This window comes from Emiliania huxleyi, assembly GCF_000372725.1.
Source record: "Emiliania huxleyi CCMP1516 unplaced genomic scaffold EMIHUscaffold_73, whole genome shotgun sequence".
In the NCBI taxonomy this organism is placed as follows: Eukaryota; Haptophyta; order Isochrysidales; family Noelaerhabdaceae; genus Emiliania; species Emiliania huxleyi.
Genome location: NW_005196528.1, coordinates 294,221 through 312,313, shown reverse-complemented (window position 1 = coordinate 312,313; position 18,093 = coordinate 294,221). Strand labels below are relative to the sequence as shown.

Sequence of the window (18,093 nt, the reverse complement as noted above, 5' to 3'; positions counted from 1 at the left end):
GCCGTCCCAAACTGTCACTCCCCTCTCTCCCGGCCGGGGTGGGGCGCGCGCGGGGGGCGGCGGGTGTGCGGCGAGTGTGCGGGATGTCTGTGGGCCCGAGAGCGATATGCCATGTTCATAACATCGAAGGCTAAGCTCAAATGAAAAATGTGCGCGACTGTTAAAAAATTGAGATTGTGCCTACGAGGGAGGGACGGGGGCGCTGGGGATTCTTGTAAGGTGCCTATGTGGTTCTATATGGGCTTCCAGTATCGGACCTTCAAGACATGCGCTTTTGGCCGGTGGCCTCCTCGGACATGGTACCTCCGGTGAGATAGTGGCTGCCAGTCCGAGAAGACTGGGAGGAGGAATCCGGCCAGCAAGGGATCTGGGAGGCGGGATTGGCGAGAGACTGCGAAGAGAGATAGGAAGAGGCAGCCCCTCGCCGTCTGAGCCTAGCGCAGCGCGAACTCGCCGTCTGAGCCTCGCGCAGCGCGAACACGATGCCGTGGCGCCTGCGTTATTTTCATCGCTCGTCGCCACACAAACACAAACACAAACACATATGTTGCCGCTCCTCGTCCCCAGCGTCGCCTTGCTCGGACTGGTGCTCCAGCCGCCATCGCCGGCGGCGCGCTCGGTGCGTGCGCCTCGCGCGGGCCGGGTCCTCCTCGGCTGGGGGCCGGACCCGGTGTGGTCGGACCAGAGCGTCGAGTCGATCAGCGACGCTGGTGAGGGACTCAAGGCGATCACGATTGACGCGGCGCTGGACGGCTTCGGCAAGGGCGGCCAGTATCTCCAGATCCGCGAGCCTGGCGCCGAGAAGGCCGGCATCTTCGCCATCGCGTCTGCGCCCGGCGCCTCGCCGCTCGAGTTTCTAATCAAGGAGCAGCCACCATCGGACTGGTCGCCGGGGACGGGGTGGCTGACGGGCGCGTCGGCGGGCGCCGCGCTCGAGATGTCGCAGGCGATGGGGAGCGGCTTCCTCAAGACGGACGACGCTCTCGAGGGCATCTCCACCGTCCTGCTCTTTGCGGTTGGCTCTGGCATCTCTCCGATCCGATCCGTCATCGAGTCGGGCGCGCTCGACGGGAAGAGCGTCGAGCTCTTCTACGGCGCGCGCACGCCGGCGATGATGTCCTACACCGACAAGTTTGCCGCGTGGGAGGAGCTCGGCGTGAGCGTCACGCCCGTCATCTCGCAGCCGGAGGGCACCGGCTGGGAGGGCTGCACGGGCTACGTCCAGGACGTGGCGAGGGAAAAGGGCATTGCGGACCCCAAGGCGACCGCGCTACTGCTGTGCGGCATGAAGGGCATGGCGGTCGCGATCAAGGAGATGGCGGAGGAGGCGGGCATCCCAGAGGAGCGCGTGCTGGCCAACTTTTGAGCTCGAGCTGCTGTTGGGCCTCACGCGGCGCCCTGCACCGAGGCGAGAGGGCCCATGCACATGAACATGAAACATGTGCATGTGCATGCACATGTCACACATGCACATGTGCACGTGCATGTGCATGCACATGCACGTGCACATGTCCATGTGCATGTGCACGCACATGTGGCATGCGTGCAATACGGTAGGAGCGCTATACAGGACGGTGCTGTCCGGCATGACGGCTAAAAAAGTTCACAGGCCGTAAACCACCCTCCTGCACAATAGTCAATACCATATTGTCAATAGCCAGTGTGAGTGTGTGGGACACAAGATCGTGGGACGAGATGGCATCTGCCATAGATGGGAGATGTCAGATGACCACCCTCGTGTTAGGACTCTTACTGGGCTGGGTTTTTAGGCATTGTGGGGTTGGCACTCCCATCGACCCTCATGACCTCCTGCGGTCTCTGAGATGGACACCAGTGGGTGTGGGACCACAGTCAGGATACACTCGAAGGCTGGGTAAGCAGTAGAGGTCGATACTCGACGCGTCCCACATGGTCTGTGTCGCTGTCGGCACGCTGTCGACAGGACGTCGAGCGACACCGGTGGCAGTGCCACCCAGGAGTGGTCGGGCGGTTGCCCGTCATGAGAGAGCCACCATGTGATCCGTATGATGATTCCTGACAACCGCCTCAGTCAACTTTCGTCACAGTTCCCGCTCTGAGAGGAGCTGCGGGTCAGCTCGACAGCTGGAGCTGTGTCGCCGGCGTGCGGCGGCCTGCCTCCGGAGGTGCCTCTGAGGTGGACATTTTTTGGTCACCGTGAGAGAACGCGTTCGAATTTTTACTCCGGAACTTCAACTCTGCACGCGCACCGGCCAGGGCTACAATAGTGCCAGTGAGGCGGAGGCGCGAGTCGGAAGGCCGCGACCGTCAAGTGTTTTCGACATTTTCCTACAATCGCTGTGAACCCAGCCACGTAAAAGGGTGTGGATGCTGGGTTGACGGAAATCGGAGGACGCGACCCACCTCGCCACAGACGGTCCCGCGCCTCGCCGCTAAGTTTGCGGCACGCCCCGCACCGTCCGCTGTGCCGCGTTTTTTGTCCGGAGTGAAAAGTCCAACGCGCTCGTCGGTGGCGGCTTCCCGTCCAACCTGCGCCGCGCTCGGCGAACCTCGACAGCGCCTTCGGTGGCATGCAGCTCTTTGCGACAGAAGCCTGGAGAGCAGCTCCTCTGCTGCTCACACACTCTGCACAGTTGACACAGCCTACTGTGCGGCTGCCACAGCTGTGACAGCGATGGGCTCGCCCTCACTGGCCCTCAGTCACTTGTGCTGCGGCTTGTGTGAGCGACACTGCTCGGCGACTGCCGGCACATGTACATGTGAGACCATGGGTGTGAGGTAAAACCACGCTACCAGCGCTTGGTCACATCGGCCCCGAGGTCAGATCCATCTACTCTGTTGCTGACAAGACTTGTCTACCGGCTGGAGCCGAGCAAAAGGGCTTGGCGCACAACCCCTTGGTCAACTCACCCTCCACACCCCGTAGGAAAGTCTTAGCTCTTAGGTAGGGTCGGCTTTGGCATTTTTTTTTGAATGATACACACGGTGACACACACCCATGAGAGAGGTCAGACGGCAAGCAGCGACAGGATCGTGGGTAAGGTAGAAGGTAAGGTAAAACGTCTCCACACACACAGGATCGGGGGACTCTTGGGGGTGGCACGTGTGTGTGTGTGTGCGGTGTGTGTGTGTGTGTGTGTGTGTGTGTGTGTGTGTGTGTGTGTGTGTGTGCGTTGTGTGTCACAAAGGTCTGGGGGGGTGCCCACCACATGGGTTGTCACATGCTGGGGGGGGGGGTTCCGACCCCCCCAGAGGCATCACCACATGCTAGGGGGACTTGACCCCCCAAGCGCCTTCACCACATGCTGGGGGGGGGGGGGGGGGGGGTCCGAGGCTCTTTTCACCACATGCAGACATGCTGGGGGCGGCGATGGACCAGGGGGGCGGCGGCGGCGAAGAGAGCTGGGTCCAGAGTTCTCTGCTGCTGGGGCGGTCCGGATCTGGTCAGCGTTTCCCCCTGCGAAGTATGATATCGGCGTGTACAATCTTGTGATCGTCTTTCTCTCCTGGCATGACCTCCGCCTCGCTTGCTCGTGCTCGTGTCTGCGCGTCGATATGATCAATTTCTGCCTTCTTACCCCCTGTGCGTCGCGACGCCCGTGCCCAGCGACTCCATTTGTTCGGTCTCTAGCAGGTCATCCATTTCCATGTCCGCCGTCCCCATTTGCCGCCCTCTCTCCTCCACCCATTTCCGCGTTACAGCATTCGAGAGAGAGAAGATTTTTGAATTGTATTCAGCATTCGTGTCGCCGATGATGAGCACCCTCGTGCGTGTCGCTTCTTGACGCCGCCGCCTGGAAGCGATGTGCGCCTGCTCAAACACGCCTGCCGGTGGATCGCGTCACACCAATCCTCGCTATACCCAACACGGCCAAACAAAGGATATCCCCCTCGAGAAACTTCGGCGGAGATTTTTGACCGCGCAAGAGATAAAGGGTGGCTAAGGGCTCTGCACGCAAGGCGCCCGCGTCGCAGACGCGGTACCATTGACAAATCTGCAATATACCCCCACACGAACAAATAGCAAAATCCGAATACCGTGCACAAATGTGACGATCTGCAAATGTGGCGATCTGGACCGTGCAAGCCTTCAGCTGGTGCCAAGACTTCCGTCTGAGCCCTGGCCTCGACACCTCGACACCAAACCTCGACACCGACTCGACACCTCGTTGTTAGCTTCGCTTTCAGTGTTAGCTTGCCTTCACTTTTAATAGACCTGTAACGAGCAATAGGATTATCATAGTCACTGCAGAGTATACTGGTTGTGCTCACAGGTTGTGCTACATCCAGGGTGCAACTGAGAGGCTGCAACTAAGGGATGAAACAGCTTTGCAACTTGCCCAAGTTTTGTTGCAACTGCATCCTGCCACCTTGGACACCTCGACACCTTAGACGCTAAACACCTTGACAACACTCCTCACTCGACACCCGCTCGACACGCTCGACACGCTCGACAAGGGGGAGCGGGCGGCTCCGCGAGCGACGCTCGCCCAGTCCTTCTTGTTGCTCTTGACCTCGCGGCCGCCGCCGCCGCGGCCGCGGCCGCCGCGCCGGTCTGCGCGCCGCCCGCGGCTCGTGCCCAGCCTGACCGCACTCGGCATGCGCTCGTAGACGGTGTCCTTGAAGGCGGTGTGGAGGAGCGCCTCAAAGTTGACGCACGGCGCGTAGCGGCAGCGAGCGCTGTTCTTGCACGGGAGGGCGGTCTGGTTGAAGTTTGGGCAAACGCCAATCCCGTCGCGCGCCGCCATCGCCTTGACCTTGCCCGCCGCGCGCGCGACCTCGACCTTGTTGATGTCGGATGATGACGCTCTGGAAGGTCTTCTTCTTCGCGACGTTCGCCGCTACGGCGCGCCTGGCCTCGTGAGTGCCTGCGCGGCGCACTGCGCGTCGTGGATGATGTCGGCGTTGGTCAACCCAAATGCGCGGCAGGAGGGGCAGAGTATTGTTGCCGAGGACCTTGACGCACCCGACATCGAGGCGGAGAGGTCCACCGACATCGCCGCTCGCGTAGACGTTGGGCAGGACCGGGAGGTTGCAGGCGAGGTTCTCGTTCTTCACCTTGAAGAGGATAGAGCCGTCCTTCTCGTCCGACTTGGCGCCCAGGAAAGAGTGATATCCCTCTTGGACGGAGACGACGTTGCCGAAGTGCTTCTGGAGCAGAGGGGTAAAGTGCTCGATCTGGGCGGCCGTGTTGATGGCGCCGCGGGTGCGGATGGCGATGAGGCCGTCGGACTCCGTCGCTGCCTGGAGCTCGCGCGTCTCCGCCTGCCTGCCCCACTCGGAGGCGTCGAGAGCGACGAAGTGGATGGTGATGTCATCCGGAGCTGGGAGCTGTATGGCGCCACCGCCGGCGTAGTGCTCGAGGAAGGCTCGTGCCTCGCTCTCGCCGCTGAAGGCGACGCAGACGGCCTGCGACGTGCCGATGATGGGCACGCTGATCGCGCTCCTCTTCCCAGCTCCGCTGAGCCGTGCGTTATTCTTTTTTTCACTGCCTGCCAACAGGGTTCCAACTTTTTGCGGGGTATGGTATGGTACCCTCGCGGCCCAAAGGGTGGGGGGGTATGGTCCTGACCGCCCATCCCCGGTCTCCGGGAGGCTGGGTCTGTCAGCAGGCGGGGGGGGTATGGTCTCGAGGTGGGTTGCGCGAGACTACCATACCATACCCCGCAAAAGTCCGAACCCAGGATCGGGCAGATGGATGACGACGAGGCGCTGGCCCGCCGGCTACAGAAGGAGGAGGCCGCCTTCGCCGCACGACGTGACGCGGAGGACGCGTCAAGTCTGCAGCAGTTCCTGAAGACCGCCAACGTCGTCTCCTGCCCGCACGGCTGCGGCACGCTCATCGAGAGGCCGACTGCGTGCGCCGTGCCGGAGCTACGTACTGCGCCAGCTGGGGCGCTCAAGCGCGACGCCGGCGGCCGTGCGATGGGGCGCGACCAGGTTCTCCACGCCTCCACCTGGCGGCTGCGCTGCGCGGGCTGCTCTCGCGACTTTTGCGGCCGCTGTGATGCTGCGCCCTACCACCTGGGCGCCACCTGCGAGGAGCACGCCGCGCCAAAGTGCGGCCGGCTACACACACACACACACACACACACACACACACACACACACACACACACACAGCATCCATTCATAGGCTAGGCGTTGCGGCGAGGCGAGGGCCCTCCACAAACCGTCACGGAACCGTCTCGGAACTTTCCTAGGTGCGACCTCTGCGGCGAGGCGCCGTGCTTGCGCGGCGGCGGCGGTGCGGGCGCGGCGTCCGCGTCCGTGTCGACCATGCTCAGTGCGCTCGCTGCGAGCGGCCTCTCGCGCTCGCACGTGGAGAGGCGCGAGCTCGAGCGAGCCTACGATCGGCTGCGCGGCTCGTGCGGCGGCGCGGAGTGCCTCGCGGCGCTGCGCGAGGCGTGCACGCGCAAGCCGAGATGCCGCCGAGATACAGCCGAGATACAACCGAGATTGCAGCCGAGGCTGGGCCGCCGCGGCTCACCGAGCCGCTCCACCGAGCCGCCTCCCTCCGCTAGGCGTGCACGCGCCGGCTGCCGTGCGGCCACTGGTGCGGCGGAGTCGAGGGCGCAGTCCTGGCGGCCTCCGCCGCGTGCTGCTCAGAGCCGTGTGTGTGTATGCCCTCTCGGAGCCCCTCTAGGCGAGTCCGGTTGCCTTGGTTGTGTGGTGCCGGGCTGCGGCGGCGGCGCCGACGCGGATTGCGTCATCTGCCAGGAGCCACTGCAGCGCTCTCCCGCGGTGCACCCGAGAACACCCCGAGATCACCCGAGATCGTCCGAGATCACCCAGAGATCACCCTGAGATCACAAAGATCACCCTGAGATCACCGAGATCACCCGATATCGCCGAAGACCGCCGGAGATGACCCGAGATGACCCGAGACGCAGCTCTCGCGTGTTTGCGGCCGCCGCCGCGCTCGGGCGGTCCCACACTCGGAGAAGGTTCGCGAGCGGCCTCTCTCAGGTGCAGTACTCGTGCGGTCACCGCTGCCACGCCAAGTGCGCGCGCGAGTCGCTCTCCCGCGGCTGCCCCGGCCCCGAGCTCACATTCTCCCACTTGGGCTTGCGCATGCCGACGAGCTCACCTCGCCACTGCACGGCGTCTCTTCAGTGCGTGCTGGTGTGCACAGGCTGCCCGCTGTGCGGGGCCGCGGGCGAGCTGCCGCTCCAGAACCCGGCGCTGGCGGCGGCGGCGGAGCGGTGGGTGGCGCTGTGGGAGGCAACGCGCCGTTGCGGGCGCGCGCAGCTGCGGGCGGCGCCGGCGGAGGAGCGCGCCAAGGTTGAGCCCGGGGGAGAGTACGACGGCAGGCCGGTCGAAGGGCTCTAGATGCCTAGTAGACACATGCCCAGCACTAGCGGTCTGGCCGCAGACGGTGTCACCGGGGCACGGAGAGCCCCCCATGCTCGCCACACTGGCGCCTCCTCCGCCGTCGCCTCTGCCCGACCCCCACCTCGTTACCTCGCCCCGTCTGCTCGCAGGTCGAGTACGCGCTCGCCACGTACACCTTTTTCGAGTGCGCCGAGTGCGCTGACATCTTCTGCGGCGGAGCGCGGCGGTGCGGTGTGGGCGGCGGCGGCGGCGGCGGCGGCGGCGGCGGCGGCGGCGGTGGCGGCGGCGGCGGCGGCGGCGAGGGCGGCGGCGAGGGCGGCGGTGAGGGCGGCGGTGAGGGCGGCGCGGTGCGGCGGCTGTGCGGCGCGTGCGCTAACGCAGGCGAGGCGTGTGCAGAGCATGGGCCAGAGAATGTGGTGTGGAAGTGCCGGTACTGCTGCTCGGTCGCCACCTGGTTCTGCTGGGGCAGCACGCACTTTTGCGACGGATGCCACGCGCTGCAAATGGCCGGGCGGCTGAGCTGGGTCGCCGGCGCCGGCTGCGAGGCGAGCCGTTGCCCGTTGCGCGTGCGGCACCCGCCGCATGGTGAGGAGTTTGCGATCGGTTGCGCTGTCTGCCGCAGCCGGCGGGCGGCGGGGTGAGAGCGAGGTCTACTATAGACGTACTTTAAAGGGCGACTCTGAGGTGGCCCGTCCAAGGTCCTTCATGTGACCGTGTGTGTGAATGTGAAGAGAAGCGTGAGCGGGGGCGAATGGCACATCCTTGTTAGAAGGCAGGGTTGCTTCGCTCACCCACGACGCACGAGCCACGTGCACTGGCCACTCCTCGAGCCGCCACTGCGGTGGGCCTTGAGGTTGAGCTCTTGACAAATGTGCACGTTCATCCCCGTTGTGAATGCCGTGCCCGTGGCCCGTGGGGCTCCTGCCTGTCTGGTGTGCAGTTGCGAGCGAGTTGCCCGTTCCGCCCGGACCGAACCCCGGAACCGTGGTGACCTGGTGACACAACCGTCCCCCCCCCCCCCCCCCCGGCGCGCAAATTCGCATTCGCGGAGACATCGCATCACCCGTCGTTGTGGGAACGGGTATCAACGTCGGCCCAGCTTTTCGTCGTTGATGACCCCAAACTGCGAATCTTGAGGCGCCCGTCTTTGTTGTCGCTTTTCAGGAGTTGACGTGGTTCAACGGGGGGACAGGCACACGCAGACGGGCGCTTTGGCCAGAGTGACAGGTAGCGCATCTTGGCCGGTTCGACCGTCCGGCCGCTGCCGCCTGACTGCTCACCAGCGCGGCACCATGGCTTGCCAAGCGCGCCTACTCAATGGCGGGCCCTACATCCCGTACGTCCCAGAGGATACATGCCGTGCCTGGTGCGACCTCGCGACCAGCCTGGTGCAGCAAAATCGCTGCAGCGCTGCGCCAGCTGCGCGCAAGCCCACCCGCGCCCGCGCCCACCGCAGGGCATCAGCGACATCGATGTCTGCTCCATTGACTGGATGGCGCCGGTGAACTGGCGTGCGATTGCGGGCGATGACAAAGGCGAGTACACCACTGGCTACAAGGGTGACCACGACCAGCACAACGGCGGCAACTTTACTGGGGCGTTTATGCCCCTCTGGGCCGGCTATCTTCTCGTGTGCGGCTTCGGCATCATGTTCTCGATCATCACCTCGATCATGGTCAAGCTTGAGCAGGCACCGCCTGCCGCCTGTCCGCCGCGTCCGCCCGTCCGCCGCCCTCCCAGAGAGCTCTCTTCTGGACGCTGAACGCTCTCTCGGCGGCACCAACCGCCGTCTCACCCCACCCCCCCTCCCTTGCAGACGTACGGCGGCCTCGTCCTCTCCTCCGAGAACTTCAACACGGCCGGCCGCAACATCAAGACGGGTTTGACGGCTTCGGCGCGCGCCTCCCCCTGTCCCGATGCGCCTCCTCCAATTCTCCACGCCTGGAACGGCAGTTCTCCCGCGGCGCGCCCACATCGCTTGCGGCGGCGGAGAGTCAACCCCTGCGCCCGCCCGCGCAGGTGATCGTATCCCAGTGGACGTGGGCGGCGACGCTCCTCCAGTCGTCAAACCAGGCGAGCCAGTACGGCATCGCAGGTCCCTTTTGGTACGCCGCGGGCGCAACGATCCAGATCCTCCTCTTTGGCATCCTCGCCATCGAGATCAAGAAGAAGGCGCCCAACATGCACACCTTCCTCGAGATGGTCGACATCCGCTGGGGGAAGGCGGCCCACCTGACCTTCCTCTTCTTCGGCATCAGCACCAACCTCATCGTGACTGGCATGCTGCTCCAGGGCGGCTCGGCGGTGATGACGGCCTGCTCGGGCATGCACCCGGTGGCCGCAAACTTCCTTATCCCGCTCGGCGTGGTCCTCTACACCTGGTTTGGCGGCCTCAAGGCCACCTTCCTCGCTTCGTACATCCACACCGCCGTCATCATGATCTGCCTCGTGGTCTTCATCACCTACGTGTACGCGGTCCCGGGCGACTACGAGTGCGACGCGCTCAACGGCCTCTGCACCTCCGGATACAAGTCGGCCGAGTGCACGGAGGATCATACCAAGCAGTGCGAGGCGCTCGGCTCGGCCTCGATCCTGTGGGAGCGCCTCGCCTTCCTCACCGCTCTGCCTAGGATGGGTGCAGCCACTCCCGAGGGCGGTCTCAAGGGCGCCGTGGGTACCAACGTCGTCAACATGCGCACTGACTGCTTCTTCTCCAACGGCACGAAGTGCTCGACCGGATCGGACTACTCAGTTTTCGACAGCGGCATGCCAGCAACCATCAAGTGCGGCTGCCCCGACGCGACGCCGTGGCTCGCGGGAGAGAGCGTCGGCTGCGCCACCGGCTACAACAGCGCCACCGACACCTACTCCTTCGACCACCCCGCGGGGTGCTACCACGACGGCGACTACCACCACGGCCCGGTCTGCGACAACCGCGGCGGCTCCTTCATCACCATGCTCTCCATGGACGGCCTTATGTTCGGCATCATCAACATCGTCGGCAACTTTGGCACGGTGTTTGTCGACCAGTCCTACTGGCAGTCCGCAATCGCGGCGCGCCCGTCCGCGGCGCACAAGGGCTACCTCCTGGGTGGCATGGTCTGGTTCACCATCCCGATGGCGCTCGCCACCGCGCTCGGCCTCTCGTCGCTCGCACTCAACGTCAAGATGCCCAGCTCCGAGGCGGGTGCTGGTCTGGCGCCGCCCGCCGCTGCCATCGTGCTGCTCGGAAAGGGCGGCGGCATCATGATCGTCCTCATGCTCTTCATGGCCATCACCTCGACCGGCTCGGCCGAGTGCATCGCCGTCGGCTCCCTGCTCGCCTACGACGTCTACCGCAAGTACGTCAAGCCCGACTGCACCGGCGCGGAGCTGCTCAAGATGACTCGCTACGGCGTCATCTTCTACGGCTGCGTCTCTGGCTGCTTCGGCACCTGCCTGTACGCCGCCGGCCTCAGCGACGACCGCTTTGGCCTCGGCTGGGTCTACAACTTTATGGGTATGGCGTCTAGATCGACCCGCTCCGCCGCCCGACCGTTGACACCGCGCGTGCCTCGCCGCAGCAGCCACAGCATCCCCGAGCCCTACTTGTGCCTCTCATGTTGGTCGTATCCGTCCCCGCAGGCACGATGATCGGCTCGGCCGTGTGGCCCGTGGCGGCGTGTATCCTGATGCCGCGCATGACCGCAGCCGGCGCTATCACCGGCGCGTGGGGCGGCATGATCCTGGCAATCGTGGCGTGGATCGCGACCGCAGCGACGCGATGCTCGAATGGCATGGACCCCGACGACGAGTGCGCAGGAGCGGACTCGTTTGACTGCGACACGGGGACACTCGACATTGGCACGCTCGGCAACCTCAAGGCGCAGCTCGCCGGCTCCCTGACCGCCCTCGGCGCCTCCTTCATCCTGTCGGAGCTCGTCACGGCGATCCAGCTGTCCACTGGAGCGGCCAAGCTTTTCGACTGGGAGATCATGAAGGGCATCAAGCGTGTCGAGCTCGACAAGGACCTCGGCGTGCCCGACGAGGAGATGTCGGACGAGTTCCTCGGGCCCGCCCAAAAGTACATCTTCAAGTACGGCATGGGCTACACAATCTTCCTCATCTTCATCTGGCCGCTCGCCGTCATCACGTGGGGCGTGTTCACCAAGTCGATGTACGTCCTCTGGGCCTCGGTCGTCTTCATGTGGGGCTACGCGGCCGCGTTTGCGATCTGCGTGGTCCCGATCTGGGAGTCGTGGGACACCATCTCGGCCGTCTTGACTTGCAAGAAGACGACGGTCAAGGCCGATGCCTAAGGCTGGCTTCAAGGAGCACACAACCACTGCCACAGGGCTCCGGGCCAGGTGGCTTGTGCATGTGCATGTATCATTCATTGCACACGCCGTGACGCACGCGTGTAATAGAGGAGTATAGTGGACACGAGGGAGACGGGAGAAGAGCTGCACGTGTGCGATGCTAAGCAAACACGGCGGTGGTGGAGGGCTGAAGCGGATTTTCTCTCAGCGGGGTATTGTGTTGGCAATTGGGCGAGTGCGGTTAGGGGTCGCGCGTCGCGGTTTTAGGTGAACAAAAGAGATGAAGTGCCAGACCTTCGACAGGGAGGGCCACGCCTCCCCGAGCCTGTAGAGGAGCCGGCGGAAGAGGGGGGCGAGCCAGGGACTATAGAGAGGCCGCGAGTGCGGGCACGACTCGCCGACCAGGGAGAGCCGGCCCGACCTCCCTGGGCGGAGAGGCGACGCGACCCTATGCCACCGCCTTTGCCCGGGGAGTCGGGCGCGGGATCGCCGGAGGCGGAGTCAACAGGATCAGGCAGAGAAGACGAGACGGCGGCGGGGCCGCAGCCGAAAAAGGCTAGGAGGGGAGGTCGCTGGTCGGGCCCCGCGCCCGCCGTACAACCATCGAGAAGCAAACAGGAGAACGGACCGAACGGGGGGGGGAACCCCACCGGAGCCGGGGCAGGGAGACCGAGCGGAGGGTCTGTGATTGGCGACGCCGTCGCCAAGGGGGAGGGTGTGTCGTCGCGTGTCCTTGTCTGGTGTTTACTAGCTCCGAGGGTAGAGGGGGCGTGTTCTGCTGCTAGGGGAAACCTGGAGCGCGGTACTAACCCTCGGAGAACTGTGTTTACTTTAAGGCCCTTGCCCTGCGAACGCGCACCCCCGGGGCTAGGGCTCTCTTGCCCGCAACCCGATGCCAATCATCCGGCCCGCTGGGTGCGCTTCTCAGCTCCCCGCGGCCCTGGGTGTGCGGTTACTGACTGCACTCCAAGTGCTCCAAGTGCCTTTCCCCCCCAGGATTTGTTTTTCTGTTTGATCACACAGCGGGGTCAGCAGCACAGCACATCACGTCTCAGCACTCAAGTCTCAGAATAGTGCACGGCGATGCGCAGGACGCCGAGCTGCCCATGCGCATTGCGCACTCCTGGGGCCTTGCTAGCCCCACTGGCGAGCCTGCCACTGAGCGACGCTGCTTGCGCCGGCTGGACTTGGTCTTGGAGCGTCGTCGACGCCGATGGCTCAAGTGGCTCGAGCGGCAAGTGCACCTCGTGCACGTTCTGGTCAAGGCAGGGCGCGAGGTCGCACTCGGCGGTGCCGATGGCGCGGTCGTCGACGCGGAGGCGCACGTGCGCCAGCAGCCCGGCGGCCGCGGCCGCGCCGATCGCCACGGCGGCGGCGCGGAGCCCAGACAGGCGCTCACGGGACCACGTATCGGTAAAGCCGCTGGCCCACGCCGCGCCCAGCCCGCAGGCGAAGAGCGCCGCCGCCAGCTGAGATACGTTGAGCAGCCAGCCCATTGGCCCCACCTGCGCGTCCATCACGTCGACGCGGAGCCGGAGGCTGGCCGCGTGCTCATTACGAAAAAAGCCGGCGCGCATCGTCCCTCCGGCGAGGGGCAGCTCGAGCGTTTGCCGCCACGCCGGAGCCGTCGTCCGGTAGCAAACGCGAGAAGAGGCGGCGGACCCCACCTCCTCGCCACTCGCAGAGACGAGCCGCAGTGTGCAATAGGCGTCCGCGCGGCCCGGACCGTCCACCGGAGGAAGGTCGGCGCCGTCGCAGACGCCATAGATGTGGACTATGACGTACCGAGGCTGGAAGGAGGCCGCCTCGGCGGCCTTGAGCTGCAAGTCGCGCCGCCGCGCCTCAGAGGCGGCGCAGAGCTCGAGCGCCTTGAGCCCGTCCGAGGTGGCGAGCCAGAGGTACGTCGAGCGCAGCTCCTCCTCCGCCTCACCGGCCGCATCGCCTCCCTCCCCCTCCTCGCTGCTCTCACCCGCGCGAGCCGCCCCGCCGTCGCCGCCTCCTCTGGCCCCGACGACGTCGCTTGTCGCCGACCGCCGCCGCCGCCAGGTGTTCTCCGCCAGGCGGCGGCGGCGGCGCGCCCTTCGCGCCTCGCGTAGCTCTTGCGGCAGCGCGGCGAGCTCGGCCTTTGCTCCGGCCGCGAAGAGGCGCCGCCGCAGCCACCGCGCGCCGATCAGGGAGAGGGCGGCGCGGAGATGCCGCCTCACGACGCGGTAGAGCCGCTCCGAGCCGTGCGAGTGGACGAGAAAGAGGAGCAGGAGGAGCTTGAGCTCATAGTACCGCGGCACTCGCGAGAGGAGCACGCGCGCCCACTGCTCCAGCGTGGTGAGGAGCGCGAGCATCGCCCAATAGGTGAGCCACTGCCGGTCATCGTCTCCGCCAGGCGTCTCAAGCGCACGCACCGTCTGCAGCCCTCCGTACCCGAGCGCGATGGCCAGGCCTGCAGACTCGGCGACGGCTCCCAGGCCTCGCGGCGACGCGATGCACCACCGCGCCGCGCCCGCCGACAAGTCTCTCTCGTTGAGCTCACCGCACCGCGGCTGCGCGTAGAGGGCGTCCACAACGAGTGCCGCGTGCCGCCGCACCCCGTCGCGCATCCCGATCCACCGCCCGAGCCCTGGACGGAGCTCGCAGGAGAACCCGAGTCCCTGCCGCCTCAGGCGGCATTGCTCGGAGGGGACGCAGCGGAAGGGCGGCGCGACGTGACATCCGTCCACCGTCAGCGCCTCGGTGAGCGTCACGTCCCGGTCCGGGTCCACGCAGTAGCCCGCCGCAATGCAAGGGAACTCGGCCGACGTTCGCGACACCTCTTTGACCCTTTCGCACATCCGGACGCACGGCGACACGCGGAGGCACAGCCAGCTGCACGGGAGCGCGTCGATGCCGTCCGCGCCTGGGATGAGCCCTTGCGACATTATCTCGTCGCAGAGGCTGCAGAGAGAGCCGTCTCGCCGCGGCAGCACGGAGAGCATCCCGAGGTTGAAGATGCGCAGCAGCAGCGCCGTGTCGTCGAGGAGGCGAAGGCTGACGTAGGCGTAGACGAGAAGGCGGAGGCCGGCGGGCCACATGACGCAATGTCGCCGCAAATCGTCGGCGGACAGCGGGGCCGGCGGACTGCGTGACCCTAGCTCCGTCCGGCCGGGCTTTGAAGGGCGGTTCTGTGGTTTTCAGTGTACGTACGCTGGCGAGGCACTTCCAGCCTGCTGTGGGAACAGCTGACGCAGTCTCGCCCAGGCTCGCCCTCGGGTTGACTCGGCCAAACAAAAACCCCGAGAGGCGTGGGAGTACCTCGCCAGTACGTACGTACTTTTATTCGCTCTCTCTCTCAGACTCAGTGTATGTATGTATGTATGTACTTTTAGCTTACTTACTGGGAGAAAAGGGAGGGGGGGTTGTGTTCTCTAGGCCCCTAACGGCCCTACGCGCGGCGTGAGAGCTTGGAAGCGAGCGAGCTTTGCACGGCGATCGAGGATGGCGCGGTTCACCCCCTTCACCGAAGCGATGGAGATGCGTTCCGCGTGGTGTGACACAAATGAGAGGCGGGAGTGGGGAGGGTACGCGGTGCGGTCAACGCCCGAGCGTTGAGCCTTGCGCGCAAGGCGGTTGATCTTTGCACTTGAGCACTTGAGCACTTGATAGGGTCGATTCCGCATTATGGTCTTTGCAACAGCTTTGCAACTGCTGGCGGCGAGAAGCCACCGCCGAATGTCTCGTGGAGAAGCAGGTTGAACTTGTTTCGTTTGCCGAAGATCCCGTCAACCGTCATGGTAGTGGCCACGCTGTGACTTGACGTAGCCTTGGCCGGTGGTGTGGTCGAACGCCCGTTGACCACAGAACTCTCAGTGAGGGCGAGACGATCGAGGGGTCCCGTACCATGCGGAATCGACCCTATCCAGTGCTCAAGTGCTCAAGTGTATTACTCGAGTATGTAGCTCTATACGTTTTCCGCAAAGGAAAGGCAAGCGTTTTGAATTCTTTTCCTGTGTGCTGTGAGCGGTCAAGAATTCTTTTTCTCGAATCTTGCCTCCCCCCAGGGTTCCGGCTCCTAGCCGGATAGGGGGCCTGTCTGTTGCCACTGACTGGCTGGCCCCTCCCAGATAGGTAGGTAGGTTGGTCTTGTTTCGCCCAAAAGGGCCCTGCAATAGGTAGGTACCCGCTATTTTAATCTTTTTTCGCTTCGCTGCGCGGCCTGGGGATAGGTAGGTAGGTAGGGCGTTTTGGCGCGAGTTAGTGGCGGCAGACCCCCTATCCGGCTAGGAGCCGGAACCCAGGCATTACAACGGTTGCATGCCATTCACCTTTGTGCGTCGTGGCGAGGGCACCTCGCGCTACGACAAGGGCGGGCTGGCCGTGGCCCGGCGAGCTTCGCTGGAGAAGCAAGCCGCTCGAGAGAAGGCGATCGGCGGCGGCGGCGCGAGGCCTGGTTCTCAGCCCCGGCGCAGGCATCGAGAGCCCAGTTTCCCGCCAAACTCTCCCGTCCGGCGGGCAGAGGCGAGGCCGGACGACTTTGAGGCGATCGAGTCATCTCTGCTTTCGCCGGTGCTGCCGGCTCGCGATGTCGACGCCTTCAGTGACGGCTCTGCGCCGCCAACGCTGGAGCTTGCGTCGGCACAGGGCGAGCGGCTCTCAGCGCGCGTGTTGGAGACTCTGCAGACCGAGTGCACCGCGGGATCCGCCGAGGGATCGGGAGAGCCTCCTCCACCTCCGCCGCGCGCGCCGAGCGGCACTCGTCCTGCAGAGGTGAGAGGCGGCGGTTGCGGCGGCGGCGGTGGCGGCGGCTCCAGCAGCCGCGAGCACGGCCACGGGTACTGCGGCGAGAGCTGCGGCGAGAGCTGCGGCGAGAGCTGCGGCGACGTCGACGTGGGCGACGGCGAGTCCGGCGACAGCCCGGGCGGCCTCCACGCCCAAGCCGGCAGCGACAGCGACGGGTTTGCGGAGTTCTCAATGAGCCCGCGAGGCCGTCTTCCTTCGCCGTCGCGCCTGCGGCCGTTGAGGCGAGAGATTGCCGAGATGGAGCGGAGATCCAGCTGAGATGCAGCCGAGATCAAGCCACATGCTCCCTCGCCCCGCTGCTCTCACCGCGCTGTCCTCACGCCGCTGCCCCCACCACCGCCACTGTCCTCACCGCCGCCTCCTCCTCGCCGTCCTCCGCCAGGTCGACACGGCCTCCCGCCCCGCTCGCCAGCTGGGGAGCTGCCTCGGCCGGGCCGCCGGCTAGCGATCCGGGCTCGCCGCCGCCGCCATCGCTCGAGCAGCAGGCGCGGCTTGCGTGGCAAAAGACAGACACTTGTAGAAGACAGACACCACACGCGCCAGGACGGTGGACGGGCGTTGCGGGGCGAGAGACCGCCACAGCGGAGCGGCACACACGCGCGCACACAAGCAAGGCCCTCTGTCAGCGGGCTCGGTCTCACACACCCTCGTACCTCCATGCTGTGCCGGCCGCCGCCTCTCGGCTGCCGCGATAGGAAGAGAGAGACAGAGAGAGAGTTTGCCGTTCCCGCTGCAGGGCGCGACGACCAAGGACGCCGGGCCGCCGCCCCAGTCGACCCTCGTGGCGGCGCTGTTTGGCGCGGGTAAGCTCGGAGGCGGCTCTGGAGGAGGGGGGGGGGGGAGGCACGTGCCCTTCTCCAGCGTGCCCTCCTGCTCCTCGCCGCCCGCTCGCGCCCAACCGCCGGAGGGCGGCGACAGCCACGCCGCTGAGGACGCCGCGGCGGCGCGGGAGGCAGAGGAGGCTCGGGCGGCGGCACAGGCGGCCGGGGCGGAGGCAGCGGCGCTCGGAGGCGAGGGTTGGACGTGTCCATGACGCGTCCATAAGCTGTCGGAGAGATGTCCACAGGCTGCGGCGCTTCGGACGAGGGTTGCGGAGCTGCAGGCAGCGCTGCGGCTCGCGCAGCAGTCAGGGTCCGCTTCGCTGCGGGCGGAGCAGCAGCGGCAGGCGGAGGAGGTGGCCGCACACAGACTCAGACACACATCACCACACACACGCGCGCGCGCACACATCGCTCACCCACGCGCATTGGGCCTTGCACTTTCAATGCTGTGGAGTCGCGAGGGACTGCCTGGCCCTTGCCCCACCACCCCTTGGAGTGAGAGGAGGACCCCTCAGGTGGCTGCCTTCGAGGCGTACAAGGCGCGCGAGACGGCGCGGCTTGACTGAGGGAACTCATTCATCAATCGACTGAGTAGTTCGTGACTCGGACAAGGCGCGCGAGACGGCGCGGCTCGTGCGCGAGAGGAGGGTCCTCGAGCGGCAGGCAAAGGCGCTGCTCAAGGTGCCGAGATTACCCGAGATTACCAGAGATTACCCGAGATTACCCGAGATTACCCGAGATTACCCGAGGCAAAGGCGCTGCTCAAGGTGCCGACTCGGTAGAGAGCCCTCTGAAGAGCTCCGCCCGCCCACCATCCTCGCCACTCCCACTGCCACAGCCGCCGCCGCCCCTCGCCGCCGCCGCCGCCGCCGCCGCCGCCGCCGCCGCCG

General features: G+C 65.5%; 3 protein-coding genes across 3 annotated transcripts; all 3 read left to right on the top strand.

Annotated features, from left to right (window-relative positions):
- The first annotated feature begins 532 nt into the window (after positions 1-532).
- Positions 533-1,619, top strand: EMIHUDRAFT_438265 (hypothetical protein). Its single transcript, XM_005760963.1, has one exon. It carries the CDS (start codon positions 545-547, stop codon positions 1,364-1,366), a length of 822 nt encoding a protein of 273 aa, XP_005761020.1. The 5' UTR covers positions 533-544; the 3' UTR covers positions 1,367-1,619.
- Positions 1,620-5,673: 4,054 nt separating this feature from the next.
- Positions 5,674-7,955, top strand: EMIHUDRAFT_217312 (hypothetical protein; the record flags this gene model as incomplete). The annotated part of the gene is made up of 6 exons (XM_005760962.1): positions 5,674-6,038; positions 6,267-6,386; positions 6,504-6,535; positions 6,626-6,723; positions 7,355-7,463; positions 7,696-7,955. The coding sequence occupies 6 exons, from the start codon at positions 5,674-5,676 to the stop codon at positions 7,953-7,955; spliced, it is 984 nt and encodes a 327-aa protein (XP_005761019.1).
- Positions 7,956-8,606: 651 nt separating this feature from the next.
- DUR5 (putative urea transporter) lies at positions 8,607-11,612 on the top strand (the record flags this gene model as incomplete). Its single annotated transcript, XM_005761045.1, has 5 exons — positions 8,607-8,702; positions 8,771-8,989; positions 9,131-9,194; positions 9,410-10,813; positions 10,939-11,612. 5 exons carry the CDS (start codon positions 8,607-8,609, stop codon positions 11,610-11,612), a joined length of 2,457 nt encoding a protein of 818 aa, XP_005761102.1.
- Positions 11,613-18,093: the final 6,481 nt, after the last annotated feature.